Source organism: Canis lupus, chromosome 13 (assembly GCF_003254725.2).
Source record: "Canis lupus dingo isolate Sandy chromosome 13, ASM325472v2, whole genome shotgun sequence".
NCBI classification, from domain to species: Eukaryota; Metazoa; Chordata; class Mammalia; order Carnivora; family Canidae; genus Canis; species Canis lupus.
The window spans coordinates 5,576,379-5,603,855 of NC_064255.1; the positions used below are offsets into that span (position 1 = coordinate 5,576,379).

The window sequence follows — 27,477 nt, forward strand, 5'->3', positions numbered from 1 at the left end:
GGTCCCAGGATCGAGTCCCACATCAGGCTCCCTGCATGAAGCCTGCTTCTCCCTATGCCTATGTCTCTGCCTCTCTCTCTGTGTGTGTATCTCACGTGAATAAAGAAATAAATCTTTAAAAAATAAGTAAATAAATTTTAAAGATCTTTATTATTTTTTTTATTTTAAAGATCTTTAAAAAGAGAGAACTAGATAAGGTCAGTTAGTTTTAATCTTTATCTTCTTGGTCTTTTATGGTTGCTCATTCTTTATGTGTTCTTGGTATAATTTGTTTTTTGTTCTTAAAATAGTATCCATTGAGTTTTTTTTTTTTTAAGATTTTGAATTTCAGTCTATTTCCAATGAGATATTTTAATTTAGTATGGTCAGTTAAAATTCCATTGAATTTAAATATTGCTTAAATTTTTAACTAGACTATCAGACAAGAAATGAGCACTTTTTAAAAAAATATAAATTTAAGAAACTCAGTCACTATGACTAACTGTGCTTCCAATAAAGAAAATGTGTTGTGCAGGCATAGTCCATACTATGGAAAAATTTTACACATCACATGCTCAGCCTCAAAAAGTGTAAGATATTATCAGAGCTGATATGTTAGGTAACACATAAATAGCACACAATGCTGTAAGATTTCTGAAAGGTCCTTCAGACTGGAATCGGATTTTGAATGGCTTCTAGGGAGATTTGTGTTTCAAGCCAGAATTTGAAGACTTAGTAACATCTCAATTAAATCAAAGAGGTGAGCATGTTGGGCATAGGAAACTTGAGTGCCATAGAGTGAGTTCAGGAGCACAAAGTATGAGTCAAAGAGAGATCAGTGACCTAATTTGACTAAAGAATTGATCTTCATACTTTCTTCTAAGTAATTTGGGAACCTTTTAATATTTAGAAGAGTTAGACAGTACAACCCCTAAGTATATTCAGGGGGAGTATGGCATGCTGAAGGAACTAAGCTATGCTGCTGTGCCTGAAGCATAGAGAAGAACAGATGGACTTGAGGCATAAAGCTGGAGAGTTGGGCTGAGGACAGATCATGGAATATCTCAAAAGTTATGTTCAGGAAATTGGATTTTATCCTAAAATTATTGACAATTATGCCACAGGGAGAACACCTAGAGGCAGAAAGATGCTGCTGGAGCTTTGTGGTGATCTTTCAAAAGAGGGTTGTGGTCTGGACTGCCAGGTAGTAATGGGGGGATGAGGATGGATCTGGTAGGACCAGATGGTCAGTAAGAGGAGAAGGGGAGAGAGGAATCAAAGCTAATTTCTGAATGCCTGGCTTGATTAACTGGGTAGACAAGTGTTTTGCTATTTACTGAAACGGGAATCAGATGAGGAGCAATGAGAATCACAGGGTTACTTTGACGAATACAAATATGTATTAATATTTGCAATGTGCCAGTTACGATAACAAGTGCTTTATATACATTATCTTAAGTGCATTGCCTAATTTAACTCTTATTAAATACTAGCTTTTAAGATGTGAAGAAGGCCAGATGATTAAGGAGGACATAAATGTTAGAAGTTGGATGTACCAGCCAGAGAAGCAAAGGGGAAAAAGCCCTAGTTCAGGGGCTGGAAAACTATGGACCAAATGGAGCTTGCTGCTATTATTTTTTTAATATATAAATATATTTTTATTTGATAAAGTTTTATTGGAACACAACCAAGTTCATTTGTTTATGTTTTATCTATAGTTACTTTTGTGCTACAGTGGCTCAGTTAAGAGGTTGCCGGAGAAAACCATATGACCCACAAAGCCTAATATACTCACCATCTGGCCCTTTACAGACAAAGTTTGCCAAGTCCTATTCAAGCTTGATTCAGGTGAGGATACAAATACGATTTTACCCTCCAGGATAAGAAATATCTTTTTGTTTGAACATGAAGGGAGGGAAGTAATTGAATATATGAGAGAGGAAATGACTAAGTGTGAAAATAGACACTCAAATATATTATTGGATAATTTTTGCATCTCAAAATATTAAATGTCACTTAGTCCAGGCAAGCTTTTACCTCATACATAATTTTCAGTTCTGTCTAAACTCCAGAAGTTCTCTACTATAGCTAAACTGATTCCATCAAGGTTATCTAGTCAAGAAGCTTTGCTCCACTGTTGTGAGAGACTGAGGTTTTCTACCAAAGTAGCCTTGACATTTTGTCAGTGTCCATACATTTGCTATCTAGCACATTTATTGTGCTCTGTATAAAATGACAGTTGTCCTGTTTACCACCTCTGCTTTGGGTTCACTGAACAATGCTTACTGTCACTTTTGGTTTTCTTGTTTTATTTTTAATATAACATGAGCATTTAAGTTTATAAAACAAGTGCAACAAACTTAATATTCATAAGTTAAAAGAAAAAAATCTTTGCAGTCAGTGTTCATGATCACTTCTCCACCATATCCAGAATGCTATTGGAAGACCTTTGTTTCTTACCCTGTAACCAGAATTTTGGATTGTCATTGAGATTTCAGCAGTCTTTGAGAAAAATGATGCAGTCCTGGTGGTTAGGCCATGAACAGTTTGTACTGTTCTTTGTGGATAATTTTAGATTAATGTTGACTACTACTGTTTATTTTAATGAATATCAGGTTATGTTAGTGAAGTAATATTCAAGTTTTTTATTGTGAATTTAGTCACAGGAGTTTCTATAAAGTTATGCAACAAAACTTTTAGTTAAAACAAAGAAAAAAATTACAAACTATTGATTTCTCAAAATCTTTACTACTATAGCTTTTCTGATTTTTTAAATTGAATCTGATTCTAGAACTTAAGAGTCTCGTGGTCTAGAGACAATGGGTAACATCAAAAGAACCTACTGTACACATGAAACTAATATAACACTGTACAGTAACAATACTGGAATTAAAATCAAAAACTTTTTTTTAAAAAAAAGTCTTATCCATGACTAAGAAGTTTGGAAAAAAGCAATAGAATAAGTCAGCCTCTTGGGCTAGTTAAGAATAGGTTTCCTGAAATTGGGGAGGAAGATTAAGTGGCAAGTTGAGAGTTTCTGGGCTTAGAAAGGCACATAGGGCTAAAAATATATATATATTCTTGTTATCTTTTTATTTACTGTTATATTCGTTGAGGAGAGAGTGCTTTTTTTCCTTTAGCCAAAAGAAATAGAAGTTGCAACAGGAGAATACTGGACATTTCCTGGATCACCAGCCACTTCATTAACTCTCCAATCCCCATATTTGCTCTTTGAAGGATGGATTATGATCCCTACTCTTCATTGCTTTTGTAAGGAAATGGAAAGAAAGAATAGAAGGAAGAGTAATGGGGGAAGAGGAAGGAGAGAAAACAATAAATTCTTTGAGCAAGTCCTAAAGCTAAAAGATGTGTTGTTTGCTAAAATTTCATTGTTTTAACAAGGACATTTCAGTAACTTTTGTACAGTAATTTTGTGGAACAAACACAGAGACTTCTGTTCACATTACTGGTAACTAAATTCCCCCAAAACACATAGAAACCTATTTTTCATGAAAGATGGATTTTGAAGAACAGAAATACTGGGAGAAAGAACAAGAAGAGAAAAGTGCACCATCATTCATCATATAAAGCTCTCACACCAAGAAGTTCTTACTGTAAAAATTGAAGGAATACCAACATCTGAAGCATAAGTGAGCAGGCCCAGTAATCTCTAGAGATCTGTGGTATGACTTCTAAAGGTGGCCAGTCACTGGTGGGTATTCCCTTCTTTCATTCTTCTTTCCCCCAAAGAACAAAAGAACTGAGCCAAGCTGCATGCTCCTCTTTATTCCAGGACAGGCATGAAATCTGGAGCTATGTTCCAAAACCAGTCCAGCTTCTTGGGATGGCAAATTTATGTTCTCTTTCTGTGTCTCTTTGTTTCTTTCTCTTTCTCTGATACTGTTCAATCTACAGTTCCATCAGAGGCAGAAATCTCAAGAGTTCTTGGCCACTTTGTTTCATATCTGTTAGTCGCACTTCCCTACATCTGTGCTATCTTGAATTGATCCCTGGCAACATTTATTTCCTTACTTTTGGCTTCTTGGCTAGTAGATTCATGGCCTTGCCTATTATCTTCAGCTCTCTAACTCTGGCCTCTTTTCCTGTCTTCCATTCTAAATTAATCTAAAAAAACTAAAGTAATATGTAGAAACTAAAAGTTTCTCTTCCAGGTATAGTAACACACTAAATCAAGAACAATGTAAAAAACTCCTCTGGCACTGGGTGTTATGCTATATGTTGGCAAATCGAACTCCAATAAAAAAATATACCAAAAAAATGAAATAAAAGGGCAAAGAAACAGAATTAAAATTTTAAAAAGGGAAAACTCCTCTGATTGTAATATAACCTTGACTGCCTACCACCCCTGTCACTACCACCACCACCATCATCATTCTTGCCAGTTTGTTTCTGTGTCATTAGTCCTGGCATGGCTTTAGGTCACAGTGAGCATAGTTCATTCTCTTAGACTTTAATTCTGGTGCCTGAAGCTGTCATTTTACTTATTCCTTCCTCCTTGCTTAGTAAAATCATTGACCTTGTTTTCATTGTAAGTGTAATAGTATCTCCATAGCTCTAGAGATACATGCCTTTCCATAATGAAGAAGAGACAGATAAACGTTATATAATCATTTTCTTTTTAAAGAGAGAAATTAAACAGAAATAATTGAATGACCATCATATTACTTCCACGAAGCTTTCTCAATATTTCTGTACTATATGGAAGTTCTGTATACCTCTCAGCTTATATCTGAAGAGGACAAATAGCACATGGTTATGTATTGCTCCTATTTTATCATTAGTAACCATTACAAATATTTACTTACTAAAAGCAATATGGCTATTTGACATATGTAAGAAATATGACAAATTCAACAAACAAATTTATATTGAAATATGGAAGGCCAATATACACATATGCATGGAACAGTTCTATAAGTGAGTCAACTATAATATGTTTAAATATAATTTACTATAATTATTAATAATATACTATAATTTGCATTTAAAAGATACTTTTTTTGAAAACTAGAATTAAAAAAAAACTTAAAAAAAAAAAGAAAACTAGAATTATTTTTCTCATTTAATAGAAAAAGACAGGTGTAAGATCACTTGTGATCTTATAAGTGATTTTCTTGAGGTCTTATAGTAATATTAATAATGAAGCAAAGATACAACCTAATTCATTGTTTAATAGTATGATTGTGCTGTGTCTGTACTAGGAAATTTTCTTTTTATTTATTTATTCATTTTGAAAGATTTTAAGTAATCTCTACACCCAATGTGGGGCTCAAACTTATAACACTGAGATCAGTACTTGTATGATCTACCAACTGAGCCAGCCAGGCACCACAGAAGTTTTCTTTTTAAATTCATAGCTATATTCTACATAGTAGCTATTTTCATAGAGGATATGTTAGGATGGAAATTTTATATACCTTATATATAATACCTTTACTTTTTTCAGAACTAAGCTAACTCCTTCCTTAATAAGATCTCAAATATATGCTTAATAATTTCTAGCTTTTATATGTCACTCAAGATTTAGTGCTACTGAAAATTTCCCTATCATAAATGATTATAAAGGTAAAATAAATGTAAATGTTTCAAGGCAATCTCTTCAAATTAGCCACACAGGCAAAGAAGGAAGAATCACACATTGTGTGCCTAGATACAAGGTAGCAACAGACCAAGGCAAAGTGGTTTTTAGTAATAATGTCTCCATAATACATTTTCCTTTGGGCCTTGCTTTCTTGGTTCTAGGCTTAAAGGCAGATACCAAAGCTGCAGATAGGAATTCTTTTTTTTTTTTTTTCAGATAGGAATTCTTATGTCTGATAAGTAATAACAGACTGCAGCAAGCAGTACTTAGTAGTGTCTCCATAAGGCATTTCTTTTTGGACCTCATTATTCATTTTCAAGATTTTCTTAGCTAAACTCTCATTTCTTTTATTGAAGTAGAGTCCACACCCTACTTCATTAGTTTCAGGAGTACAACATAGTGATTCCACATCCCTATTTTACAGTATGCTCACCACAAGTGTAACTGCCTTGTGTCCTCATACAATGCTATTACAATACCATTGACTGTATTCCCTATGCTCTACCTTTCATCCTGTGACTTATTTATCCCATAACTGAAGGCCTGTACCTCTCACTCCCTTTTATCCATTTTGCCCATCCCCCCACCATCATCCCCTCTGGCAATCATGTTTGTTCTCTATGAGTCTTTTTCTGCTTATTGCGTGTTTTGTTTTTTAGATTCCGTATATAAGTAAAATCATTTGGTATTTGTCTTTCTCTGACTTATTTCACTCAGCATAATATCCTCTAGGTCCATTCTTGTTGTTGCAAATGACAAGATCTCATTCTTTTTTTAATGCCCGAGTGCCATAAAATATATTCCATCCATTGGAATATATGTATTCCAGTATATACACACACATTCCGTTGTGTGTATATACCATATCTTTTTTATCCATTCATCTGTCAACAGGTTTTCCTCCATTATCTTGGCTATTGTAAATACAATAAACACAGGAGTATGTATATCATTTCAAATTAGTGTTTTCATTTTCTTTGGCTCAATATCCAGTAGTGGAATTACTGAATCATTTGATAACATTATTTTTAATTTTTTTAAAGATTACTTATTTATTTATTTGACAGAGAGAGCACACATGCACAAACAGGGGAGCAGCAGGCAGAGACAGAGGGAGAAGCAGGTGCCCCACTCAGCAAGGAGCAGATGCAGGGCTTGATAGAACCTCAGGATCATGACCTGGAGCCTAAGACAGACAGACACATATCCAAATGAGCCACCCAGGCACCTCCATACTGTTTTCCATAGTGGCTGCACCACGTTCTCATTCCTACTAAAAGGCTTCCTTTTTCTCCACATTCTCACACACACTTGTCATTTCTTTTTTTTATACTAGCCATTCTGACAAATGAGAGGTCATATCATGAGATATCTTTGTAGTTTTGATTTGTGTTTCCCTGAGGATGAGTGATGTTGAGTGTCTTTTCATGTGTCTGTTGGCCATCTGTATGTTTTCTTTGGAAAAATGTCTATTCAGGTCCTCTGTCCATTTTTAATTGGATTATCTGGGGGTTTTGCTGTTGAGTCGTATAAATTCTTTATATATTTTGGATATTGATTCCTAATGGATATATCATTTGCAAATATCTTCTCCCATTCAGTAGGTTGCTTTTTTGTTTTGTTGATGGTTTTCTCTGCTGTGCAGTTTTTTATTTTGGTAAAGTCCCAATAGTTTATTTTTGCTTTTGTTTTCCTTGCCTCAGGAGACCTATCTAGAAAAATGTTGCTCCAGCTGATGTCAGAGATCGTTGCCTGTGTTTTCTTCTAGAAATTGTTCTTTTTTTCCCCCTCTGTAAGCTGTAAAGTTAAAATTGCATCAAAATGTGGACTAATTTGAGAATTGGCGTCTTTGTAATATCAATTCTTCCTACTCAGATTCCTAGTAAGTCTCTCTATTGATTTAGGCCTTTCTTTCTGTTCTTCAGTTATATTTCATAATTCTCATCCTATATCTTTTGGACATAATTTGTTAATTTTATTCCTAGATATTTTGCAACTTGCATCACTATAGTAAATACCATATTTTTTTCAATCACATTTTCTAACTGGTTATTTTTGGTATTTACTTACTGCAATCATTAATTTAAATTGTATGTTTAATATTCCGTCAGGCCACCTTACTGAACTCTGATTAATTCCACCAGTTTTCCCTTTACATTTTTAAAATACAACCCTAAATCTTCTGAAAATAGTAAGATACCTGCTTCCTCTAAGTGTACTTTCAAGGTGCATCTGTTCTGATTTATTACAGATTAGTTGGAGCCGTGGCTTGAGATAGGTTCTGAAATGATGTTGCATTTGTTCCCTGCTCCTTTAGAAAATGGCTCTCTACAATGCGCTGCTTTTTTAAAAAGGGAGGGAGGAGAGGAAGCAATTCTTTTTCCTTCCTAACCCCAAGTCTATATTATATAAGTAGTGTCAAATAAAGCAAAGTTAAGTTTTCATTTGTAGTGTATCCTCCGTAGTCCTTTGAAGCGTAAACTTTAATCTATGATTCATTGCTTTTTAAGGTCACTGGACTGTTTAATGTATTGATATGACATTGGGGCTGTTGCCAATCTAAGATCTATTTCTAGTTACCAATATTTTCAAAAACATGAAAAAGTAAATTTTTAAAATGAATTAACAAAATGACAGGAACAAGGGCAAAGTAATCAGAAGCAATATTTAGTAAGAGCTGCTAGGCCTCTGGCATTCTAACCTTTCTCATTTACGTGTGTTACTGGTTGGGACGCCTGGATGGCTTAGCGATTGAGCATCTGCCTTCTGTCAGGGTGTGATCCTGGAGTCCTGGGATGAGTCCCGCATCCGGCTCCCTGCATGGAGCCTGCTTCTCCCTCTGCCTATGTCTCTGCCTCTCTCAATCTCTCTGTCTCTCTCTCTCTCTCTCTCGAATAAGTAAAATCTAAAAAAAAAAAAAAAAAAAAAAGGTTAAAAAAATAAATGTGTTACTGGTTAAAAATGGGCAATATCAGACATTGTAAAGATGGAAAATTGTTTCACCAAAAGTGACATTTCTCAAAGTGTATCCCACAAAGCAATAGACCTTTGGATATCAACAGATATTAAGGAGAAAGATAGGATTTCATGGTCAAGTAGAGAAAATGTAGGTTAAACAGTTTTTTGTTTCAACGTTTTAAATTTGAGTATGATTGGGATGCCTGGGTGGCTCAGTGGTTGAACGTCCTGCCTTTGGCTCAGGTCATGATCTTGGGGTCCTGGGATCAAGTGCTACATAGGGCTCCCTGCAGGGAGCCTGCTCCTCTCTCTATGTCTCTGCCTCTTTCTGTGTGTCTCTCATGAATAAATAAATAAAATCCTTAAAAAAAATTTTGAGTATGATTGACACACAATGTTACATCATTCCAGGTGTACAACATAGTGATTTCACATCTCTATACCTTATGCTATGCTCACCACAAATGTAGCTGCCATCTTTCACCATACAGTGTCATTATAATATCATTGACTATGTTGGATTTGGATTTTTTTCTAAATGCAGGACTTCATCAAGCCCTTTGTTATGTTTATGTGCTTTGTGACTTTTCAAAAGAAAGATAAAACGTGTAGTTTCCTGGCTTGCTTTGACCAAGTAACCTTTTGTCTGTGAAGCATATCTTAGAATCAGTATTCCTGGGAAAACACCTAAACATCCTCAAACTTAAATAGCAGCATGTGTTTTTAGAGAATCAGAGTTAGAGGAAGTAGACAAAAAACTTTTCTCTATTTAAATAGTTTTATATCTCTGGTTGCAGTTTTCATTAAATGGGTGACAAAGGATGAACTTGACCTTCTTAGCTGTTTTACATATCCCTGCTCCAGTCTTTAACTGAATCATGAAGACACCCTTTAGAACTAGTTCTGTGGTGAGCTAAGAGGTGTAGGAAGAAGAAAGATGTCAATGATGGAGAAATGAAGTCAGGTGGAATAAAGCTGTGGTGATCTAACCAGAGGTGAATTGACTTAATCTAAGCTATGGAATAAATGAGACTTGTAGATTTGAAACACATTGTGATGGTAAAACATAGTATGACTCTTGTGGTTATTTTCAAATGTCCCAGATGTTGTTTATGTAGAACTAGGGGATTAACTTAAAGGACATAGAGGAAGATTTATGCATAGATAATGAAGGCTGCAGCTACCAAAGACAGCAATCTAGAAGATAAAAGAAAAAGATTACTTACTTACAAAATAAGATTATTGATATACATATTAGGGTAAATGATATTGGCAAAGAGTCAAATAAGTCAAATAAGACTCTGAGATTTAGTTTAGACAAATTTATCAGAAAGAAATGTGAACCACATCTATAAATTTTAATTTTCCAGCAACCCTATTTAAAAAACTAAAAAGGAAACAAGTGAAATTCATTGTAGTAATATATTTTATTTAATCTATTCAAAATATTATTTCAGTGTAATCAATACAAATTATTAATGAGATATTTTATATTCAATTTTCTGTACCAAGTGTTTGAATTTTATATTTGCAGTACATTTTTTTTAAAGATTTTATTTATTTATTAATGAGAGACAGAGAGAGAGAGGCAGAGACACAGGCAGAGGGAGAAGCAAGCTCCATGCAGGGAGCCCGACGTGGGACTTGATCCCGGATCTCCAGGATCAGGCTCTGGGCTGAAGGCAGTGCTAAACTGCTGAGCCACCCGGGCCGCCCCTGTTTGTAGTACATTTTGATTCAGAGCAGCCACATTTCAAATTCTCAGTCAGCACGTGTGGCTTGTGCCACACGGGACAGCGTAGATTTAGCCCCTGGCACTCTGCAGATGTGCATCTTGAGCTTTGGCTTCCTTATCTATACATGAAGATAAGATCCATTTCAAGGGGCTACTATAAGGATCAAAATATAAAATGTATGTGAGGATACTTTGTAAATTATTTACAAATAAGGATGAGTATTTCCTTACTTGTCATGGCACACTTGGAGCTGTTCTATAGATGCAACTAAAAGTGCGTTTTTCCTGTAAGCATCAGAAAAAATGAACTCAATGAAGGCATTAACAATGAATCCATGAAAAGATAGAAGTAACTACAGTTTTTACCCCATATTGCAAGTTATTTTGCTGCTCTACATTCTATTCTGTCTGATGGAGTGCAGCTAAACAAAATAAACACTTTCATGTGCTACCTTTCCAAAGAATTAAATTATCAAAAGATTGTTTTCATGGAAGAGCTGATACATTTTTTATCTAATTATTTAATTCTCTACCCCTTATTTGGCTACCAAGAAGTTAAAAATAAGTTTGAAATTCAACTATAACAATTAAGTCGGACCTGGGCAGCTCTGGTGACCCAGCAGTTTAGCACCGCCTTCAGCCCAAGGTGTGATCCTGGAGACCCAGGATCGAGTCCCACATCGGCCTCCCTACATGGAGCCTGCTTCTCCCTCTGCCTGTGTCTCTGCCTCTCTCTCTCTCTCTCTCTGTCTCTCATAAATAAATAAATAAATAAAACCTAAAAAAAAAAAAAGACTTTAAAAAAAAAGTTGGACTTAAAGTAGTGTATTTCTACTCATTTACATTTCATTATTTTTCCTTTTTTTCTACTTTATTTTACCATTATTTTTTCTGCTTATTCTTCTTTAGTAGTAAAACTATTAATACAAATAAAACCAGGGACGCCTGAATGGCTCAGCGGTTGAGTGCCTGTCTTTGGCTCAGGGCGTGATCCCCGTCCCAGGATCAAGTCCCACATCGGGCCTCCTGGGGGGGCCTGCTTCTCCCTCTACCTATGTCTCTGCCTCTCTCTGTGTCTTTCATGAATAAATAAGTAAAATCTTTTTTAAAAAAAAATTAAAATATTAAAAAACCTAAAACCAAAGGTTGAGCTATTTTACAGTTTTTTTTTTTTACAATATACTGCCATTGAGAATCTTTAATCAAATTTCATCAAAGATTACCAGCCGTATTACATGCCATGATTAGCTTTCTATAAACAACTTTGCTTTCTGTGTACAAATCAGCATCAGTGAAATAAAAAATAAAACCGTTTCCTAGGCCAAGAATTTTATTAACTTTGTTTCAAACTTTATTCCCAGGCTCCTTCAGCTTATATAGCTGCAAAGAATGTATAAGCAAAAACTGGAAAGAGTTGCTGGGTCCAAGGAGCTTGGGCTTAAAAATATTAGATATCTAGATTTTATCAGATCCATGAACCAAATGTTAAAAAGCAATCATAATATAAAATAGCAGCTCCCAGTAACTTCTTCAAGTTTTATCTTCTTCAGATGTTGACTCAATTTGGTTTGCTCCATTCTTGGAAGCTTCATCAAAATTCTTTGCAAGATTGGGAACTTCATCATCATCCTCCTCTCTCGTAGCAAGTGATGCTTTTCCATCTACAGATTGTGTAGGCAGAGCATCTGCAGTCTTCTTAAAACTAGTCAGATTGTCTACACCAAGGTGGTTTAAGATGCTGAGAAGCATTTCTCTCAGCTGCTTTGCCTCAGCATGACCTGTGATGGTCCAAGTGTTGGCTGCTAGCGATGCCTGAACTTCAGGATTGTTGAAGTGGGTCACTGATCCCTTGGCTTGTGAACATATTCACTTCTTCAACACCAGAAATATTGTTTACCCCTAATTTCTTTAAGAAGAACTGAAGTTTTTATCATCTGCTGTAGTCGTTCTATGAACCATCTTCTTCTGGCAAGCAGTTCCTTTCCCACCAATGAGCACTTGCGCTTGCAGTTTGGTGAGTCTCTCCTGGTTCATGATAGTTTCTTTCATCTTGGAGTGGAAAAGGGCCCATGCACAGGGGAATAGGGTTGGCACTCAGGGGACCCCAGGAGGACCAACTGACGCACACACACACACACACACACACACACATACACACACACGGGGACACAAGACAGCAGCTCTATTTTACAGATTTTTAAGATTAATAAGATTGACATTGAAATTAGATAACTGACTTATCATTCACACCAGAAAGCAAAAGTTCCAGAAGACCAGAAAAAAAAAAAAAAATGATCACTATTTTGATAATAAACTATTTTTTTAAAGAGAAAAAATTTAGTTATCAAGGAATATAGAGCTGACATTGTTTAAAAAATGCTATACTTATTCCTTTAACCAAATTAAATCCTGAACAGCTCATCAGAATATAAAAGAATACGATTCTGTTGGGGAGATCCACAAGTTTTACCATAACTAGGTAATGAGATATAATTAAATTTGTAGTCTATTTTTGATAGTCTCATTAATTCTATGTATTTTCACCATTGTACTATTAGGGAAAGCAGAAAGTAGGCACAGATATAAAAGAATAGATATGTTTTGTAGTCTAGAGTTAAAAACTGTGACATCAACATACTTTTGGCAAAGCTTCCTATAATACTTGATATAGTCTTACATTATGGAGAACTACAAGGAGAAAACTGTTGCTTTAATTGGCATTGAAGTACCTTTTTTTGGTATAGATATGATCTATACAGATTATGAAAACATGGGAAATTTCTTTAAGAAAAGAGGAAGTGGTTCGCTACCTAAGTCATAACTTATATTCTACCTCAGTCATGTAGTTTTTAAAAACAGGTCATCTCTGCACAAGAGACAAACAGGGTAGCAGTGCTATGATGTGAAATTTAGGCACCGAGTATTCCTGGGGCCCTGTGTTTTCTCAGAGTCTACATTCTCCTTAGATTGCTCATACTAAATTAGGTTATATGCTTCACAAGTTCAAAGACTTTATCTTCTCTATAAATTATCATGCTTAAAGCATCTACATTCAACCTCCCATATAATTATTTTTTATATAATTGGAGTTAGTAGTCACCCAGCTAAATTAAAAACTGCTAGAGAGAAAGCACCATTTATTATAACTCTTTTACCTACTTCATGATACAAAGACAGTATAGATTAGTGTGAAAGATTTTTCTTGCTTGATATCAAGTATCATCTTGATAGTATCAAGATGAAAACTCTCACTGGCTACATTTCTGTGATTTCTCTTTCAATCTCTGGATTTGGAACTGTTTTTAGACAGATCAATGAAATTTTCAGTGGTTATTAGTAGTTGCTATTGAATGACTTTTTATTTTATTTTCTTTGGGTTAATTCTAAAAAATCGGTAAAAATATAAGATAATGCAATGTACTTCTTAGAAATCCTAGTAAATCAGAGATTGATTTGTGGAAATAATAATGAACAAGTCAAATGAGATTCATTTACCCCTTTTAAAAAGTACTATGTTTAGCAAATCTTTAAGTATATATATACATATATATGCATCATGCTAAGGAGTCAGATTCTAGCAAAACTTTAAAATAGAAAAGAAAAAAAATAGAAAAGTCATGGTCTATGGAATGGTTTTTTGTTTTACTCCTCTTTTTCTGGTTATACCAGTAGTACTAGCAAACATCTGTTCTGACTGGTGAGTTGTAAAATATTTTCAGTGTTAACCCTGGTTTGTGTGAGGCATAATTGCCTTCATTATATCCCTTTTGTGCATATGAATAAATGAAAATGTGTTTAAATTTCTCCAGTTACATTTACATTTCACACCAGGAACCTAATTTCAACTCAATAACCCCTGAGAATAAAACATAAAATCTTGCTTAAGCCAGTAATTAGTTACATTTCATAGTAAACAAAAAGAATTCATTAAACTTTTATGTTTTTCCTTCCTGGTAATAGTGGGTTATGTATAAATTTTTAAGTATCCTTGATCTGTGTAACCTTCAAAGCTGTTATTTTAAGTCTTCATTTATTTTCTGATTAGAATAAAGAGCCTTTCACCATGTCTACATGTTATTTCCAAAGGGCCAAAGAACATTCATCCTCTTTAGGTTTACCTGGATCAGTATTATTTGTAGTGTAAAATCCTGACAAATGCACTGATACAAGTAGTAAACATTAAACTAAAAGAGAGCCTCCAGTTTTGGAGAGATAAGTAGAAATGAGAGATTTTTTTTCATTAAAACTCCAAATTATGTAATCAACAGCTAAAAGTTCAACTGTACTCTTCCTCACTAAATATATCTCCTTAGGTATCATTATCTCTCCCACTCTACTCATTGGGGTCTGACTTCTTGCACTTCCAGCATGGAGAGTAGGGGTACAGAAAAAATTTGGGAAAATTAGTGATTCTTTGTGGGGTTGATTGCTAATGTTCTTCTATTCTCAGATCCATAAGGGCTCTTCATGGCCCTTCATGTTAAGTATTGAATGTATGTCCTTATGTGTTAATGCCTTCCACCACCTACATCCTTTTATTCTTTTAAGACTCATCTACTCATAGATGGCTGACTTGTAGTGCAGAAATACACTCCACATAAAGCCAGATTGTTTACCTTATCTACATTAAAGAATATTTAATATTCTATCTCCTTGGCCTTTTACTACCTATTCCATGACTAAGTCAGGATTCAAAAAAGCCCTTGTAGCCAGGAAAGGTCACACCCCCGAGGATGCTTCCAGCAATCTGCTGGTGTTCCCAAAGTGCAGGAAAAGACATTATTTCAAAGGAAAATATATCTTGAAAGAAAATAGAGGAAAAAGGCTACTTCATCAAGGAGATCTGGGGAAAGGATGGGAAGAAATAATATTGACTGACAAATGGAACAAAGCCATAATAGTGTCTCCAGTCTTGAGTTACATGATTTTAATATGCTTTCTCCTAGAAGAAGTCAAATGATTGCCTTTGGAGAAAAGGTAATCTATACAAAAGTTGTTATGTGACTCTAGCCTTTTCCTTCATGGATTTGCTGACGCAAACTTTGCAGAAACATAGGTGTGGAAAATATGTGTTCTTGTAAATTCCAGAAGAATTCAATGTAGGCACTTAGTCCTTTGGTTTGTTGTTTGGGATTAGTTGCTCTTCACTGTAAGAATTTCTATTCAGTGCTTATAATGTGAACAATATAATGATGATAATCTATTGAGTGTTTAGGAATAAGTCTCAAGGAACGTAGTGATCTGACAGGCAAATTGTTTCCTGCTGCTAATGAAATATCAATGCAGAGTTAAAATTGCCTTAGAAAATAAATCTGTAGGTGAAACTGAAATATTTCAAAGCTGGAGTCTTTTATTCTATCGCTGTGTTCTGTTCTAGCAAAGAAATGTAACTCTATTTCTATTTAGATATGTACCTACTTGAAAACCTGATCTCTTGCCTTCCATATCAAAACCAACACATTGTGTAATTCTTAAAGTTCTTTGGGGGGACATGAAGTCCATATTTTTGGGATAAGGGTTTTTCTTTTATTCCTGAACTTTTATTGAATTATTTAGAACTATTTTATGAGTAATTAAGGAAGTAAATGTAATCGTACTTTAGGTATATTATTTATTATTTAGAAATCATAAAATTCTATAGAAGCAAGACCATCTAGACGCTTTAAGACTTGATTTTTATAAAAGTTATCAGGCTTGGGCAGCCCGAGTCGCTCAGCGGTTTAGCGCTGCCTTCGGCCAAGTCCCATGTCGGGCTCCCTGCATGGAGCCTGCTTCTCCCTCTGCCTGTGTCTCTGCCTCTCTCTCTCTCTCTTTCCTCTATGTGTATTCTCATGAATAAATAAATAAAATCTTTAAAAAAAAAGTTATCAGGCTTGATAACTTTTGTTAACAAAATGCTTCTGTTAACAGCAAACACCTTCCAACACCACACATACTTCTTTGTCAGAAATTCTTATTACTAGAAGTTGAAATGATACAGAGGGCTTTTTTTTTAAGATTTTATTTATTTATTCATGAGAGACACAGAGAGAGAGGCAGAGACATAGACAGAGGGAGAAGCAGGCTCTACGCAGGGAGCCCGACGTGGGACTCGATCCCGGGTCTCCAGGATCACGCCCTGGGCTGAAGGCAGCGCTAAACCGCCGAGCCACCTGGGCTTCCCGAGAAGGGTTTTTTTTAAGCTTTTTTATTGTGAAATAATTACAAACTCACAGGAACCTGCAAAAATAATACAGAATGTCTCATGTTTCCTTCATCCAACTTCCTCCAGTGGTAGTATCTTTTATAAATATAGTATAATATCAAAACCAGGAACTCTAAATTGGTTCAGCAATGTTAACTAGACTACAGATCTTAGATGGGATGAGTGAATGTGAGGAAGAATCTAGAAAGTTTTTCATATTTGAGACTTATATGATATATTTAGTGGTTGTCTTAGTTTACTTGGGCTGCCAAATCAAAGTTCCATAGACCAGGTGGCTTAAACAATAGTAATTTATTTCTCACAGTTCTGGAGACCAGGAAGTCTGAGATCAAGGTTCCAGTCAATTTGGTTCTCTGGTGAGAGCTCTTTTCCTGGCTTTCAGAAAACTGCCTTCTTAGTATGTCCTTTAATGGCTGAAATGGGTGGGTTGGGGGGGGGGGATATTAAGAGAGAGAGAAATGAAACAAGCTTTCTAGTATTTCCTCTTGTAAGACCAAATCCCATTAGGAGGGCCCTACTCTCCTGGAAACCTAATTACTTCCTGAAGGCCTTTATCTCTAAATACCATCACATTGGAGACTAGAGTTTCAACATATGAAGATAAAATTCAGTCCATAGTGATGTGGAAGCATTTATCAAAATAGAGAATGTAGGTGAGGAAAGAAATACCATTTCTATCTTGGGAATGATGATTTTGAAATGCCTATGGAGATAGGTAGGAGGCAGCTGCCACACCAGTCTAAGGTTTAGGGGGTTGGCTGGGCTACAGATGTAAAATAGGAGACCTAGGAGTCATAAAAAACGAGAGTGTTTATAGGATGAGAATTGATGGAACTTCACATATCTGTTCAATAGAACAGTTCCTGATCAGTAATGAACATTATAGAAAGGAGAGCTCAACTTGTATCCCATTTGTGAGGAAGGGTTTCATTAAAGAAGTAGGACTTTGATTTATTTAGATAGAGAATGTGTATGTCTGTGCATGTATAAGATCATCTAAGTATAGAGGCAACCTATCCAATTTTTTAACTAAAGCTATGTTGAGCTAATTCTTCAAGATTCCCAGTATCCATTTCAAGATTTTTCTTTTAATCAGTAGGTTAATTTTAATAGCTATATATTCAGTTCACAAAGAGTAAATAATAGACATATCTAGTGTCCATTATGTGCCAGACATGATACAAGTCCTAGAGAGTCAAATATAAGGAAGACTTATACATTTACTATGCATGAAATACTCAAAATCTACCAAGTAAGGCAAGTATAATGTGTGTCCAGTGTGAGAGGTGTGAAATGATTAATGTTTATAGCAGGCATTGGAGGGATGTAGTATCCAAGTGAGAGTTTATTATATATGCATGGGAAAGGACTCACAATATGTAAGGTTTTTTTTTTTAATGTACACAAAAATTATAGAGTATGATTCAATTTTCATTATAATTTAATTACAGATAGTAAATATACCAAAATATATTTTTCCTTCATTTAGGTAGTGAAAATATGAGGGTTTTTTTCCCCATTAGACTTTTCAATATTTTCCTGGTTTTCTACAATAAGTATATCATGTTTTAAAATTATACATTCTTGGGGTGCCTGGATGGCTCAGTCAGTTAAGCCTCCCACTCTTGATTTTGGCTCAGGTCATGATCTTGGGGTAGAGAGGCTGAGCCCTGCTTTGGGCTCTGCACCCAGCGCAGAGTCTGCTTGTCCCTCTCCCTCCCTCTACTTGCATTCTCTCTCTCTCTCAAATAAGTAACTAAAATAATAAAACTAAAATTATGCATTTTTTATATAATTAAAGAAAAAAAGCAGTTGAATGGACTAAGCTGCCTAGTTCACATGAATTACAAATATTGACCTTTCATAAGTTTCCTCCACTGGTTTGCCCATGTCCCACAGATTGCTCAATCTTCATTCATTTTGCTTTTTGTAAATTAAATTGTGTTTTTGTCTTTCAAAAAGTAAATTGTGAATTGGCTTTTTAATGATTATTTTAAGAACAATGAGCAACCAGACTTCTCTGTAAGTTATCTTATAGAATAGCTGTTTCTATGAGAATCAAAGAAAGAAAAAGAAGCCTCAAGTTAGTTTTCAAAGAAGAAATGGAAAGAAGGAACTGGAAACAAGCATCTTCTCTTTCCTGAAATTCTTTAAAGCTTTTAACATTAGAAAAACATTCCAGCACCTAAATGCTCAGGTCTCTGATGGAGGATAAGTCATTAGGCTTTTGTCATCAGGTCACTGACCCATGTTCCTGACCTGGGGATGACACAAAACTGCATTCTCTTAGGCACTTCCCTTTGCCTCTGATACCTCCTTGCTATTGGACTGGATCTGTTATTCCTCTAGAGGTCTAAAGGGATGAAATCACCAGAATACCAGAAGGTCCTAGCATAAACTCTGGAATGTCCTGGCTAAATGTCAACATGGAAAGCAAGAAATATCTATCTATCTATCTATCTATCTATCTATCTATCTATCTATCTATCATCTCCTCATATACATTCTGAATGTATTCCAAACACATATTCCAAATATATATTCCAAATGTGTATTTCAAATACATATATATACACACAAATTATATATATTTTCCCCAAAGTGCTGAATAATGGTTACAAAATTATAATTTGAGGTAGTATGTATATTTTAATATATATAACATAGATTAATAATTTTTGTTAATTATTGAATTACTGAACAAGCCAATTTTTAATGTGAAACTCTGAAGACAAAAAAAAACCCTCATTAATCACTTTGCTTCAGAGATCACAGAATACCAGAACTGAAAGGAACTATCTAATCCAACTACCCATTTGTTTCTTGAATCTTCTCATATCATCTTCCGGGTACTTGGCCTATGGCTAAACACTTCCAGGGACAGGGAATTCACTTCTTAAAGATAAAAAAAACCTACTCCATCTTTCTAAGAGCTTTGATTATGATTAATATCTGGCTTGCTGTGACTTCATTCGTTGGTTAGTTATACTCTTTGCACTCATGTAACCCTTCAAATGACAGTTTTTCATATATTTTTAAAATATTTTATTTATTTATTCATGAAAGACACAGAGAAAGAGAGAGAAGCAGAGACACAGGCAGAGGGAGAAGCAGGCTCCATGCAGGGAGCCCGATGCGGGACCTGATCCCAGGACCCCAGGATCGCACCCTGGGCCAAAGGCAGGCTCTAAACCGCTGAGCCACCCAGGGATCCCGTTTTTCATATTTTTAAAGAAAGTTTTGATGTCCTGCCTGACTTTTCTTTTTAGCCTTCACCCTTTTTGTCTTTCTTATTCAAGTTTCCAAATACTTTAATTCATCTCCTCCAAAGGTCTTCAAGTTGTCCCTGAAGAGTGAGTGGGATCCTTAGCGTACGGGACTGTTTCAGTGCAAAATGGGCTGTCACCTCCTTTCCTGTAGACTTGAGAGTATGCATCTATTTTGGTATATCAGAGTACATAAACTCCTTTAGGTAACTCCTTAACAGCTCAATCATTTCACAGATCATTTCAAACAATCAAAAATAAGGAAGATGCAGTAGCCACCATAGGATTTTGAGTTATAGCGGGTTACAACTAGTCTAAAGGCCTATTGCTTTCTTAAACATTTGAGGAGTGTTAGATTTAATTTTTCTGCTTTTTCTTTGTGAGTTTGTTTTAATCTCTTCCTTTTCTGGGATGGGAAACAGATGGGAAAGGTGGTAACACATGGGAGTAAGCAGAGATATGCAGTCATTTCTTAAGAAGTACTGAAGGGCACAAAGTTTATTACCTAAAATGCTCTCCTTTGGTGGAGAGGGGAGGTGCTCTCTTTTAGCAGGATCTATTTTTCGTTATTTGCTATAAAAAATAATTTAACCTATACATTGAAATGTAGTCTCCATTCCTTTGAGATTTATGGTGGGCTTCTCAAGACAGTGATAATTAAGCCTGTCATTTCAAGTCTTATTTTACCAAGATTGTGCCATGGCTTCTGACTGTGAAATTAATAGACTCTGAAAACAGCTGGTTGTAAATTCTCACTTTTATGAATCATCATACTTTACCTAATAAGCATTTTTGTGGTGAAAATAAACTTCTTCTGATTCACCTATTTCATAGATGTGGGTCTCGGGACCTTGTTTTATCAGACCAGATTTAGTAAAGTGAGGCACCATGCATAATACTACAGTGAGTTCTGGGCTTTTCTGGGAAACAATTGAGTTTAAGACCAAAAGCTAAAGAGGTTCAGAAGGAAGTATGTTGAAAATATAACACATGACTTAAAAACCAAAAGAGATTATTTAGCAGCTTTAGCAGTTTCAAAGAAACTATTATTTATGTGTAAATTATCTAGCATTACTCAATCCTTAATCCTGTAATATTCCAGTTTCTAATCTATTAATAATCAGCAAACAAAAAATGTGACAAAAAAAATAAATGAAATAAATTTAAAAAAATTTTTAAAAAGTGTGACAAAGATTTGTTAGTTTAGAGCTGATCAGCACAACCCTATGGCAAAGTTCTCCTTAAGTAAATTACCCTGTGTCCTAGAAAATAAAGTCATTTCCCAAGAAGAGCAATTATCCTAGAAAAATGTTTGTTCCCAGAAGAATTAATGGTCTAGTGAAAATGTTCACCATAATATGTGTGAACCAAAAAAAAAAAAAAAATCGTTTTACTGTCAAAGGGAAGCTACTTGGGTGCTGATTACGTTATAAGATTCCTTCTTTAACAAGTTACTTGGTTGGTAAGGGTTCTTTCACTTTCAAGCAGGAGTGAATGGCAGTTATGGATTCTGGCAGGAAATCAAGGAACAGCAGTATCTGCATTGCAAGGATGGGGTCACTCGTTCCACACAGTGGAATACCTCTCTGCCAGTACATGATTTAGTGCTAAGTGAAATACTGAGAAAGGGCACACTTTATGAAAATGATAGGTATAGTCCTATTCCGAATCATTTTGTGATGTTACATTACAAACTGAATGTAAACTCCCTGAAATAAATTTCTGACTAAGAAATTCCAATTCAAGAGAGCATAAGGAAAATTATAATATGCACACTTCACATTTTGAAAGAAACATTTCTTGCTCTTGAACAGTAGTATTTCTTTGTCTTTCTGATATAAAAAAGAGCTGAAGATGAAGTCTATATTCTCTGTTTTAAATGTACTATCTAAGACAAAGGTGATCCAGCTAGCGCCACATACGAATATCATTAAAAATAAAATTTCTACTTCACTTGAATGAAATATGAGAACTCACCTCTCTTGTAGTGAGACCTGGAATTCAACACAGAAAAGATCCATGGGAAATTGTTTTTCAAGATCTTAAATTCAGCTTTTGTTTTTCTCTCTTTTATGAGTTGGCCCAATATAAAAATGTGCATTCATTCATTCTTTCAACAATATTCCTTTGAATATGTTCAAGGACAATACCAGGTATTGAGGATATAGCAGTGAATAAGACCAAGACATGGCACCCACCATCATGTGGATTATGACCTAGCTGTAGAGATATTGAGTGTAAAACCCCACTGTGAAGTGGTTGGAAGGGGGCAGGCAAAGAAGCTCTTAGAGAAACAGGGTGAACAGAGGTCACACGGGTCCACACAGAGAGAAGGGTTCCTCTCCTCTCCTTTCTCTCTGTCTCTCCCGCCCCCTCCTCCTTCCTTCCTCTCTTCTACTCTCCCTCCCTCCTTCTTTAATCCCCTTGAATCATTTTCCTCCTCCATCTGTTCGAGTGGTTATTTTAATGTTTAATGTGTACCTTCAGCGTATATAAATATGCTCTTATAAAATGTGCAGTGTATGTTGTTTTATATATGCATTTATGTTCTTCCATAGGCATTTTAAATTACCCTCTCCTTTTATTTTTTTCATTGAGGATTATGGTTTTCAGAGCAGCTATGTGTACATTCAGTCCTGTGTTTCTAACTGCTGCATTGTTCTACATGGTATGCATTTACCACATTTATCCTCTCCATTCTTTCAATGCGAGACAACCAGATACGCTCCAACTCCTACCACCACAAATAACTGTGAGATGAGTATCCTTGTGTATCTCTCCTTACGAGCCCGGGTGAGAATTTCTAATGTATATCTATATTTACCCAGAACTAAGTTTGTCGGGTTGTTCCGTGCGCATCTAATCAATTTGGCCAGGTTCCACCAGCTTCTTCACCAGATCACCTCTTCTAAACGACTTTTCTACCAGTAGTGTGTATCTCTATATCCTCACATCCATGCTGGCATTCTTCCTAATTTTTAGCATGTGAGTATCAGTATGATGATTAGCATGAGTGATGATTAGCAATGAGTGATTGTTCATTATTGTATTAATTTGTTTCTCTAATAACTAAAACTAATAAGTTTGAAAATCTTTTATTTTATTTTTTTTAAGATTTTATTTATTCATGAGAGACAGAGAGAGAGAGAGAGAGAGAGAGAGAGGCGCAGAGACACAGGCAGAGGGAGAAGCAAGCTCCATGCAGGAAGCCCAACGTGGGACTCGATCCTGGGTCTCCAGAATCATGCCCTGGGCCGAAGGCGGCGCTAAACCGCTGAGCCACCTGGGCTGCCTTGAAAATCTTTTTATATCCATCAATCTTTTGCTCTAGGCAGATTGACTGTTCCTAACCCTTATTCATTTTTTTGTTGAGGTTTCTATCTTCATCTTTTTGGTTTTTAAGTTTCTGATATTATTTTCTTGTTCAGTTTGAAATATTACAGAAATCTCCTTGTCATGTAGAAGTTTTGGGGGTTTTTTCCATTATGAATGTTGTGGGGTAAAATCTGGAAGAATCCAGAACCTCCCAAAGCAAGACTCTTAAGTGTTAAGCAGTATAGACATACTACCTACACCATGTGAAGATCTTTAAGTGGCCTTTTTCACAATGGCTATATTATTTTCTAGCCTGTTTAGAATAAATTCTTAGAGCAAATATCAATCATGAGAGTTTTCTTTTTTTCAAGTTGTGAAAATGCTTCTATATTCCAACTGTGTATTTGAATCTTTATTGCATATGATTCCTCTTTAACTTTTAGACATTGTGGCTCCAAAATTCATTTTCTGGAGCAAGCTTTCACAAATAGTTTACCAAAATTTATGAGCTGATAAGATTTTACAGTTTACAAATATTGGGCATTATTTACACTGTATGATCATAGAACTTTACAAAATCTTCAAGGTGACTTGCAATCAATGATAAATTTTTCCTCAAAATCATCCTTATATCAAGACTCAAATGTAGAAATAAAAATGTTTTGGAGCTATTACTGGATAGACATAGACATACTAGACGTACTAGACATAGAGTGGGAACATGAGGGTGAATGAAAATAAATTTCATTAGATAAAACAGAGTAGTGTTTCTCTTACAGTTCAGTTGGACGTTTTCACTCATTTATTGGCAAAAGTCATTTATGGAACATTCAGTACATGGTGCAAAAAGTGTGTGTGACCTATCAGATATTCGATAAACAGTTGATGTATCAGTGAATGAACATAATTATAACACAATGAATACAGTTTTTTATAACTATCTGGTAGAGACAGATTCGAGATACTATGGAATCCTAAAGAAAGAGCATCCACTCCAACCTAAGATTAGGAGTTATTCCCTGGGAGACACCTGAATGTATGCATAGAAAACATCTAGGTGAAGAGAAAAAAGAGGAAGGTGTCCCAGGTACCCCACCTTCACAAATATGTGGGTGGTAAGAAGTAGCCTGGAATGTGCAGGGCAGCTCACACAATCCAGTATTGCTGGACCTTAGAGTAAGAGACAGAGAGAAGCAAGAGATAGATAGCGGGCGTGCCCCTTGGGCCAAGAGAAGGGAAACCACTGAAAAGCTTTTAAGCAGTGACTGGAACTAACTTGCTTTTTAAATAGATCATCTGCTTTAATAAAGGATGGATTGGAAAGCACTTAGACTGAGCAACAAATCAGGAATGTTTTTAAATGATGGAGATGAGAGAGTGTGAGGTCCTGAACTAGAGAAGAAGTAGAAGCAGTCTGAGGGATATGTAGAAGTTACGAATTAGGGCTTGAGGATTAGCTGGATGTGGATGAGAGTAAAGAAGAGAGATGTTAAAGATGATTTGCAGCTTTCTACATCGGGTGGCTGAGTGAATGAAGGCATGGTGCTATCACCTGTTAGGAGAGGGAATACAGAATTAGAAGCAAGTTTGGCCAAGAATGGGGCATTTGGGGATACTTTGAAGGTTTGATACCTCTGGAACTTTCAAGTACTGCTGCACAAGAGGCAAGTGAAAAAGAAAAGTTCAACAATCATGTATAATAATAGCGTGCAAAGAGTGAAGGAGACAAAAGGATTTCAGAAAGAGGAAGGCATGATGATGGTGGATTCAAAAAGCTGGTGGAATTTAAGCTGAATGTTGAAAGATGGGCAGCATATCAATGGGCAGAGATGTAGGAGAGCATTCTGTGACCAGGACACAGTAATGACTTTAGCAGGCTCTGTATTTGCAAGGCTAGTGGCACCTTGAATTCATAAACCTAGGGTTGGGGGGTGGAAACTTGAACTAGATGGTACCAGAGATGCTGTAGAACTTGGCCCCTTTGCTAAGGGGTCCTAACTCACAGTCTAAAGTATGCTACAGGGATGTGATAAATGTGGGTCCTACCTGGGCAAAGGAAGTACGGGGTCATGACAAGAGACCACATAGAAATGACGCTATTGATAGACTAGGAGGTATATCATGATCCTGAAGGTCCAGAGACTGAGGGTATGAGAAATCACTAGCTTCCAGACACAGGATAAAGGAACAATCAGGGTAGCAGTTAGCTCTGACACAGCCGAAAAGAGGCTTTGAGACAAGACAATGTTTTCCACACCCTACTAATGGACTCAAATGAAAGGAAATGAGAAGCAAAGAGGTGCGCTGAGTAGCAGAGAACAGAGCAGCAAAGCTTGATTAAAGCTAGATGTATTTGAAAAGTGGGAATAAAATTAGGAAGGTCTTTTGGTTGTAAGCCCTGAATTCTGAGACTGGTAGATTAGATTTTGTCCTGTTAACCCACTGAGACCTTGTTGTTTTCCTTAGAAAGAAACTTGATTTTTAAAAATTTGTTCTAGAAAAATGTATCTGGCAAAAATGTCAAGATGGACTGAAAGTGGGAGGAACTGGAGGCAGAAATGCCAGTGAGTACGTTGTGAGAGAATCCAGACATATGGTCAAGAGGGCTGGGGCCAGGGCACAGGGACTGGAAATTGAAAAAAAGAAATATGTACCATACGTATTTTGAAATCTAAGTTGGTACCAGCATCACTAGTGGTTTTCATCTGAAAACTATGCCAATGTACAATGAAACAAAGTTGTAATTATAGCATAAAATTTGATTTCTGAAATAATTTCTAAAACATAATTAGATATTTTAGCTTTGTCTCTTTTTTTCTTCATATATAAAGAAAAAATCTACATACTTAGATTTATGGGAATTTTTTATGGCTTCATTTTTTTTTTATTCAAGTACAAGTAAGATATAGTGTTAGGTTAGTTGCAGGTGTACAGTATAATGGTTCAACAATTCTATACATTACTCAGGAATTCATCACAATAAGTATACTCTTAATCCCCTTTACCTATTTCACCCATCTCCCCACTCATCTCCTCACTAATAACCATCAGTTTGTTCTCTGTATTTAAGAGTCTAGTTTCTTAAAAAAAAAGGGGGGGGGTCTACTTTCTTTTGGTCTCTTTTTTCTCTGGTCATTTGTTTTGTTTCTTAAATTCCACATACAAATGAAATCATATGGTATTTGGCTTTCTTTGACTTACTTCATTTAACATTATACCCTATAGATCAATCCATATTGTTGCAAATGGCAAGATTTCATTAGTTTTTATGGCTAAGTAATATTTTATTATATATCTATATATGTATCCATTCATTTATTGGATTGACAGTTGGGTTGCTTGCATATCTTGGCTATAGTAAATAATGCTGCAGTAAATATAGGAATGCATATATCTTTTTGAATTAGTGTTTTTGTTTTCTTTGGGTAAATACCAAGTAGTGGAATTACTGGATCATATGATAATTCTATTTTTAATTTTTTGAGAAACCTCCATACTGTTTTTTATCCTGGCTGCACCAGATTACATTCCCATCAGAAGTGCATGAGAGCTCCTTTTTCCCATATCCTCACCCACATTTGTTATTTCTTGCGTTTTTTATTATAGCCATTCTGGCAGGTATGAGGTAATATCTTATTGCTTTGATTTGCATTTCCCTGATGATTAGTGATGTTGAGCACCTTTTCATGTGTCTGTTGGTCATCTATATCTTTGAGAGGTTACTTACAATTGATATATTCGATAAGGGGTTAATATCCAAAATACATAAAGAACTTGTACAAGTCAACACCAAAAAAAATCCAAAACAACAACAACAACAACAAACCCAATCTAATTAAAAACAGAGAGAGGGTATAAATAAATTTATGGGAATTTTAAGTTGCTATGTAGATCGGTGCATCCCAACACAAATTTAATAACAACACTTGGGGTTTCTAAATTCTTCCCGAGCTATCACACAATTCTCAAAAGATTCTCAGAATAAACTCACTTCAATTCAATATATGTCACAATGATCTCTAGGAGAAGAAGGTGGTCATGAAAGCAAATGAACAATTGAAAGATATAAAGATTTCACAGATTTAAATGATATTGTATGGGACATTTAGAAATGCAAGATTTTATATTTCTATTATATTTAATTAAATAGCTAGAAAAATGACAAAGTTTTTAATGTATTCAGTGCTTTAAAAATTAGCCAGGCTTCTAGTACTGAATACCTCAAATGATAAAAGTGAGAAATATATGTTCATGTTTTATTTGCTTTCTAATAAGTGGAGCATAAAAGATGTGTTCATGGCATCCATTTACTTTAGTGAATTGGATAAATTATCCTTGCATTTTGTAGAGCTTTTTAAATATAAAAAAATGTAATTTATAAATAAGGATTTTTTTATAAATAAAGATTTAGAATGCA

At 35.4% G+C, this 27,477-nt stretch overlaps 2 protein-coding genes across 50 annotated transcripts in view; one reads left to right on the forward strand and one right to left on the reverse strand.

Moving 5' to 3' along the window:
• RIMS2 (regulating synaptic membrane exocytosis 2) overlaps nucleotides 1-27,477 on the forward strand; it is a 580,920-nt gene that overhangs the window by 501,554 nt on the left and 51,889 nt on the right. The window lies entirely within an intron of this gene.
• The window catches only part of LOC112662490 (transcription factor BTF3-like), a 35,912-nt gene continuing 20,239 nt past the window's right edge, over nucleotides 11,805-27,477 (reverse strand). The window contains exon 2 of the mRNA XM_049093269.1: nucleotides 11,805-12,127. Coding sequence (XP_048949226.1) covers nucleotides 11,805-12,127 — 323 coding nt within the window. The remainder of the gene's footprint in view (nucleotides 12,128-27,477) is intronic.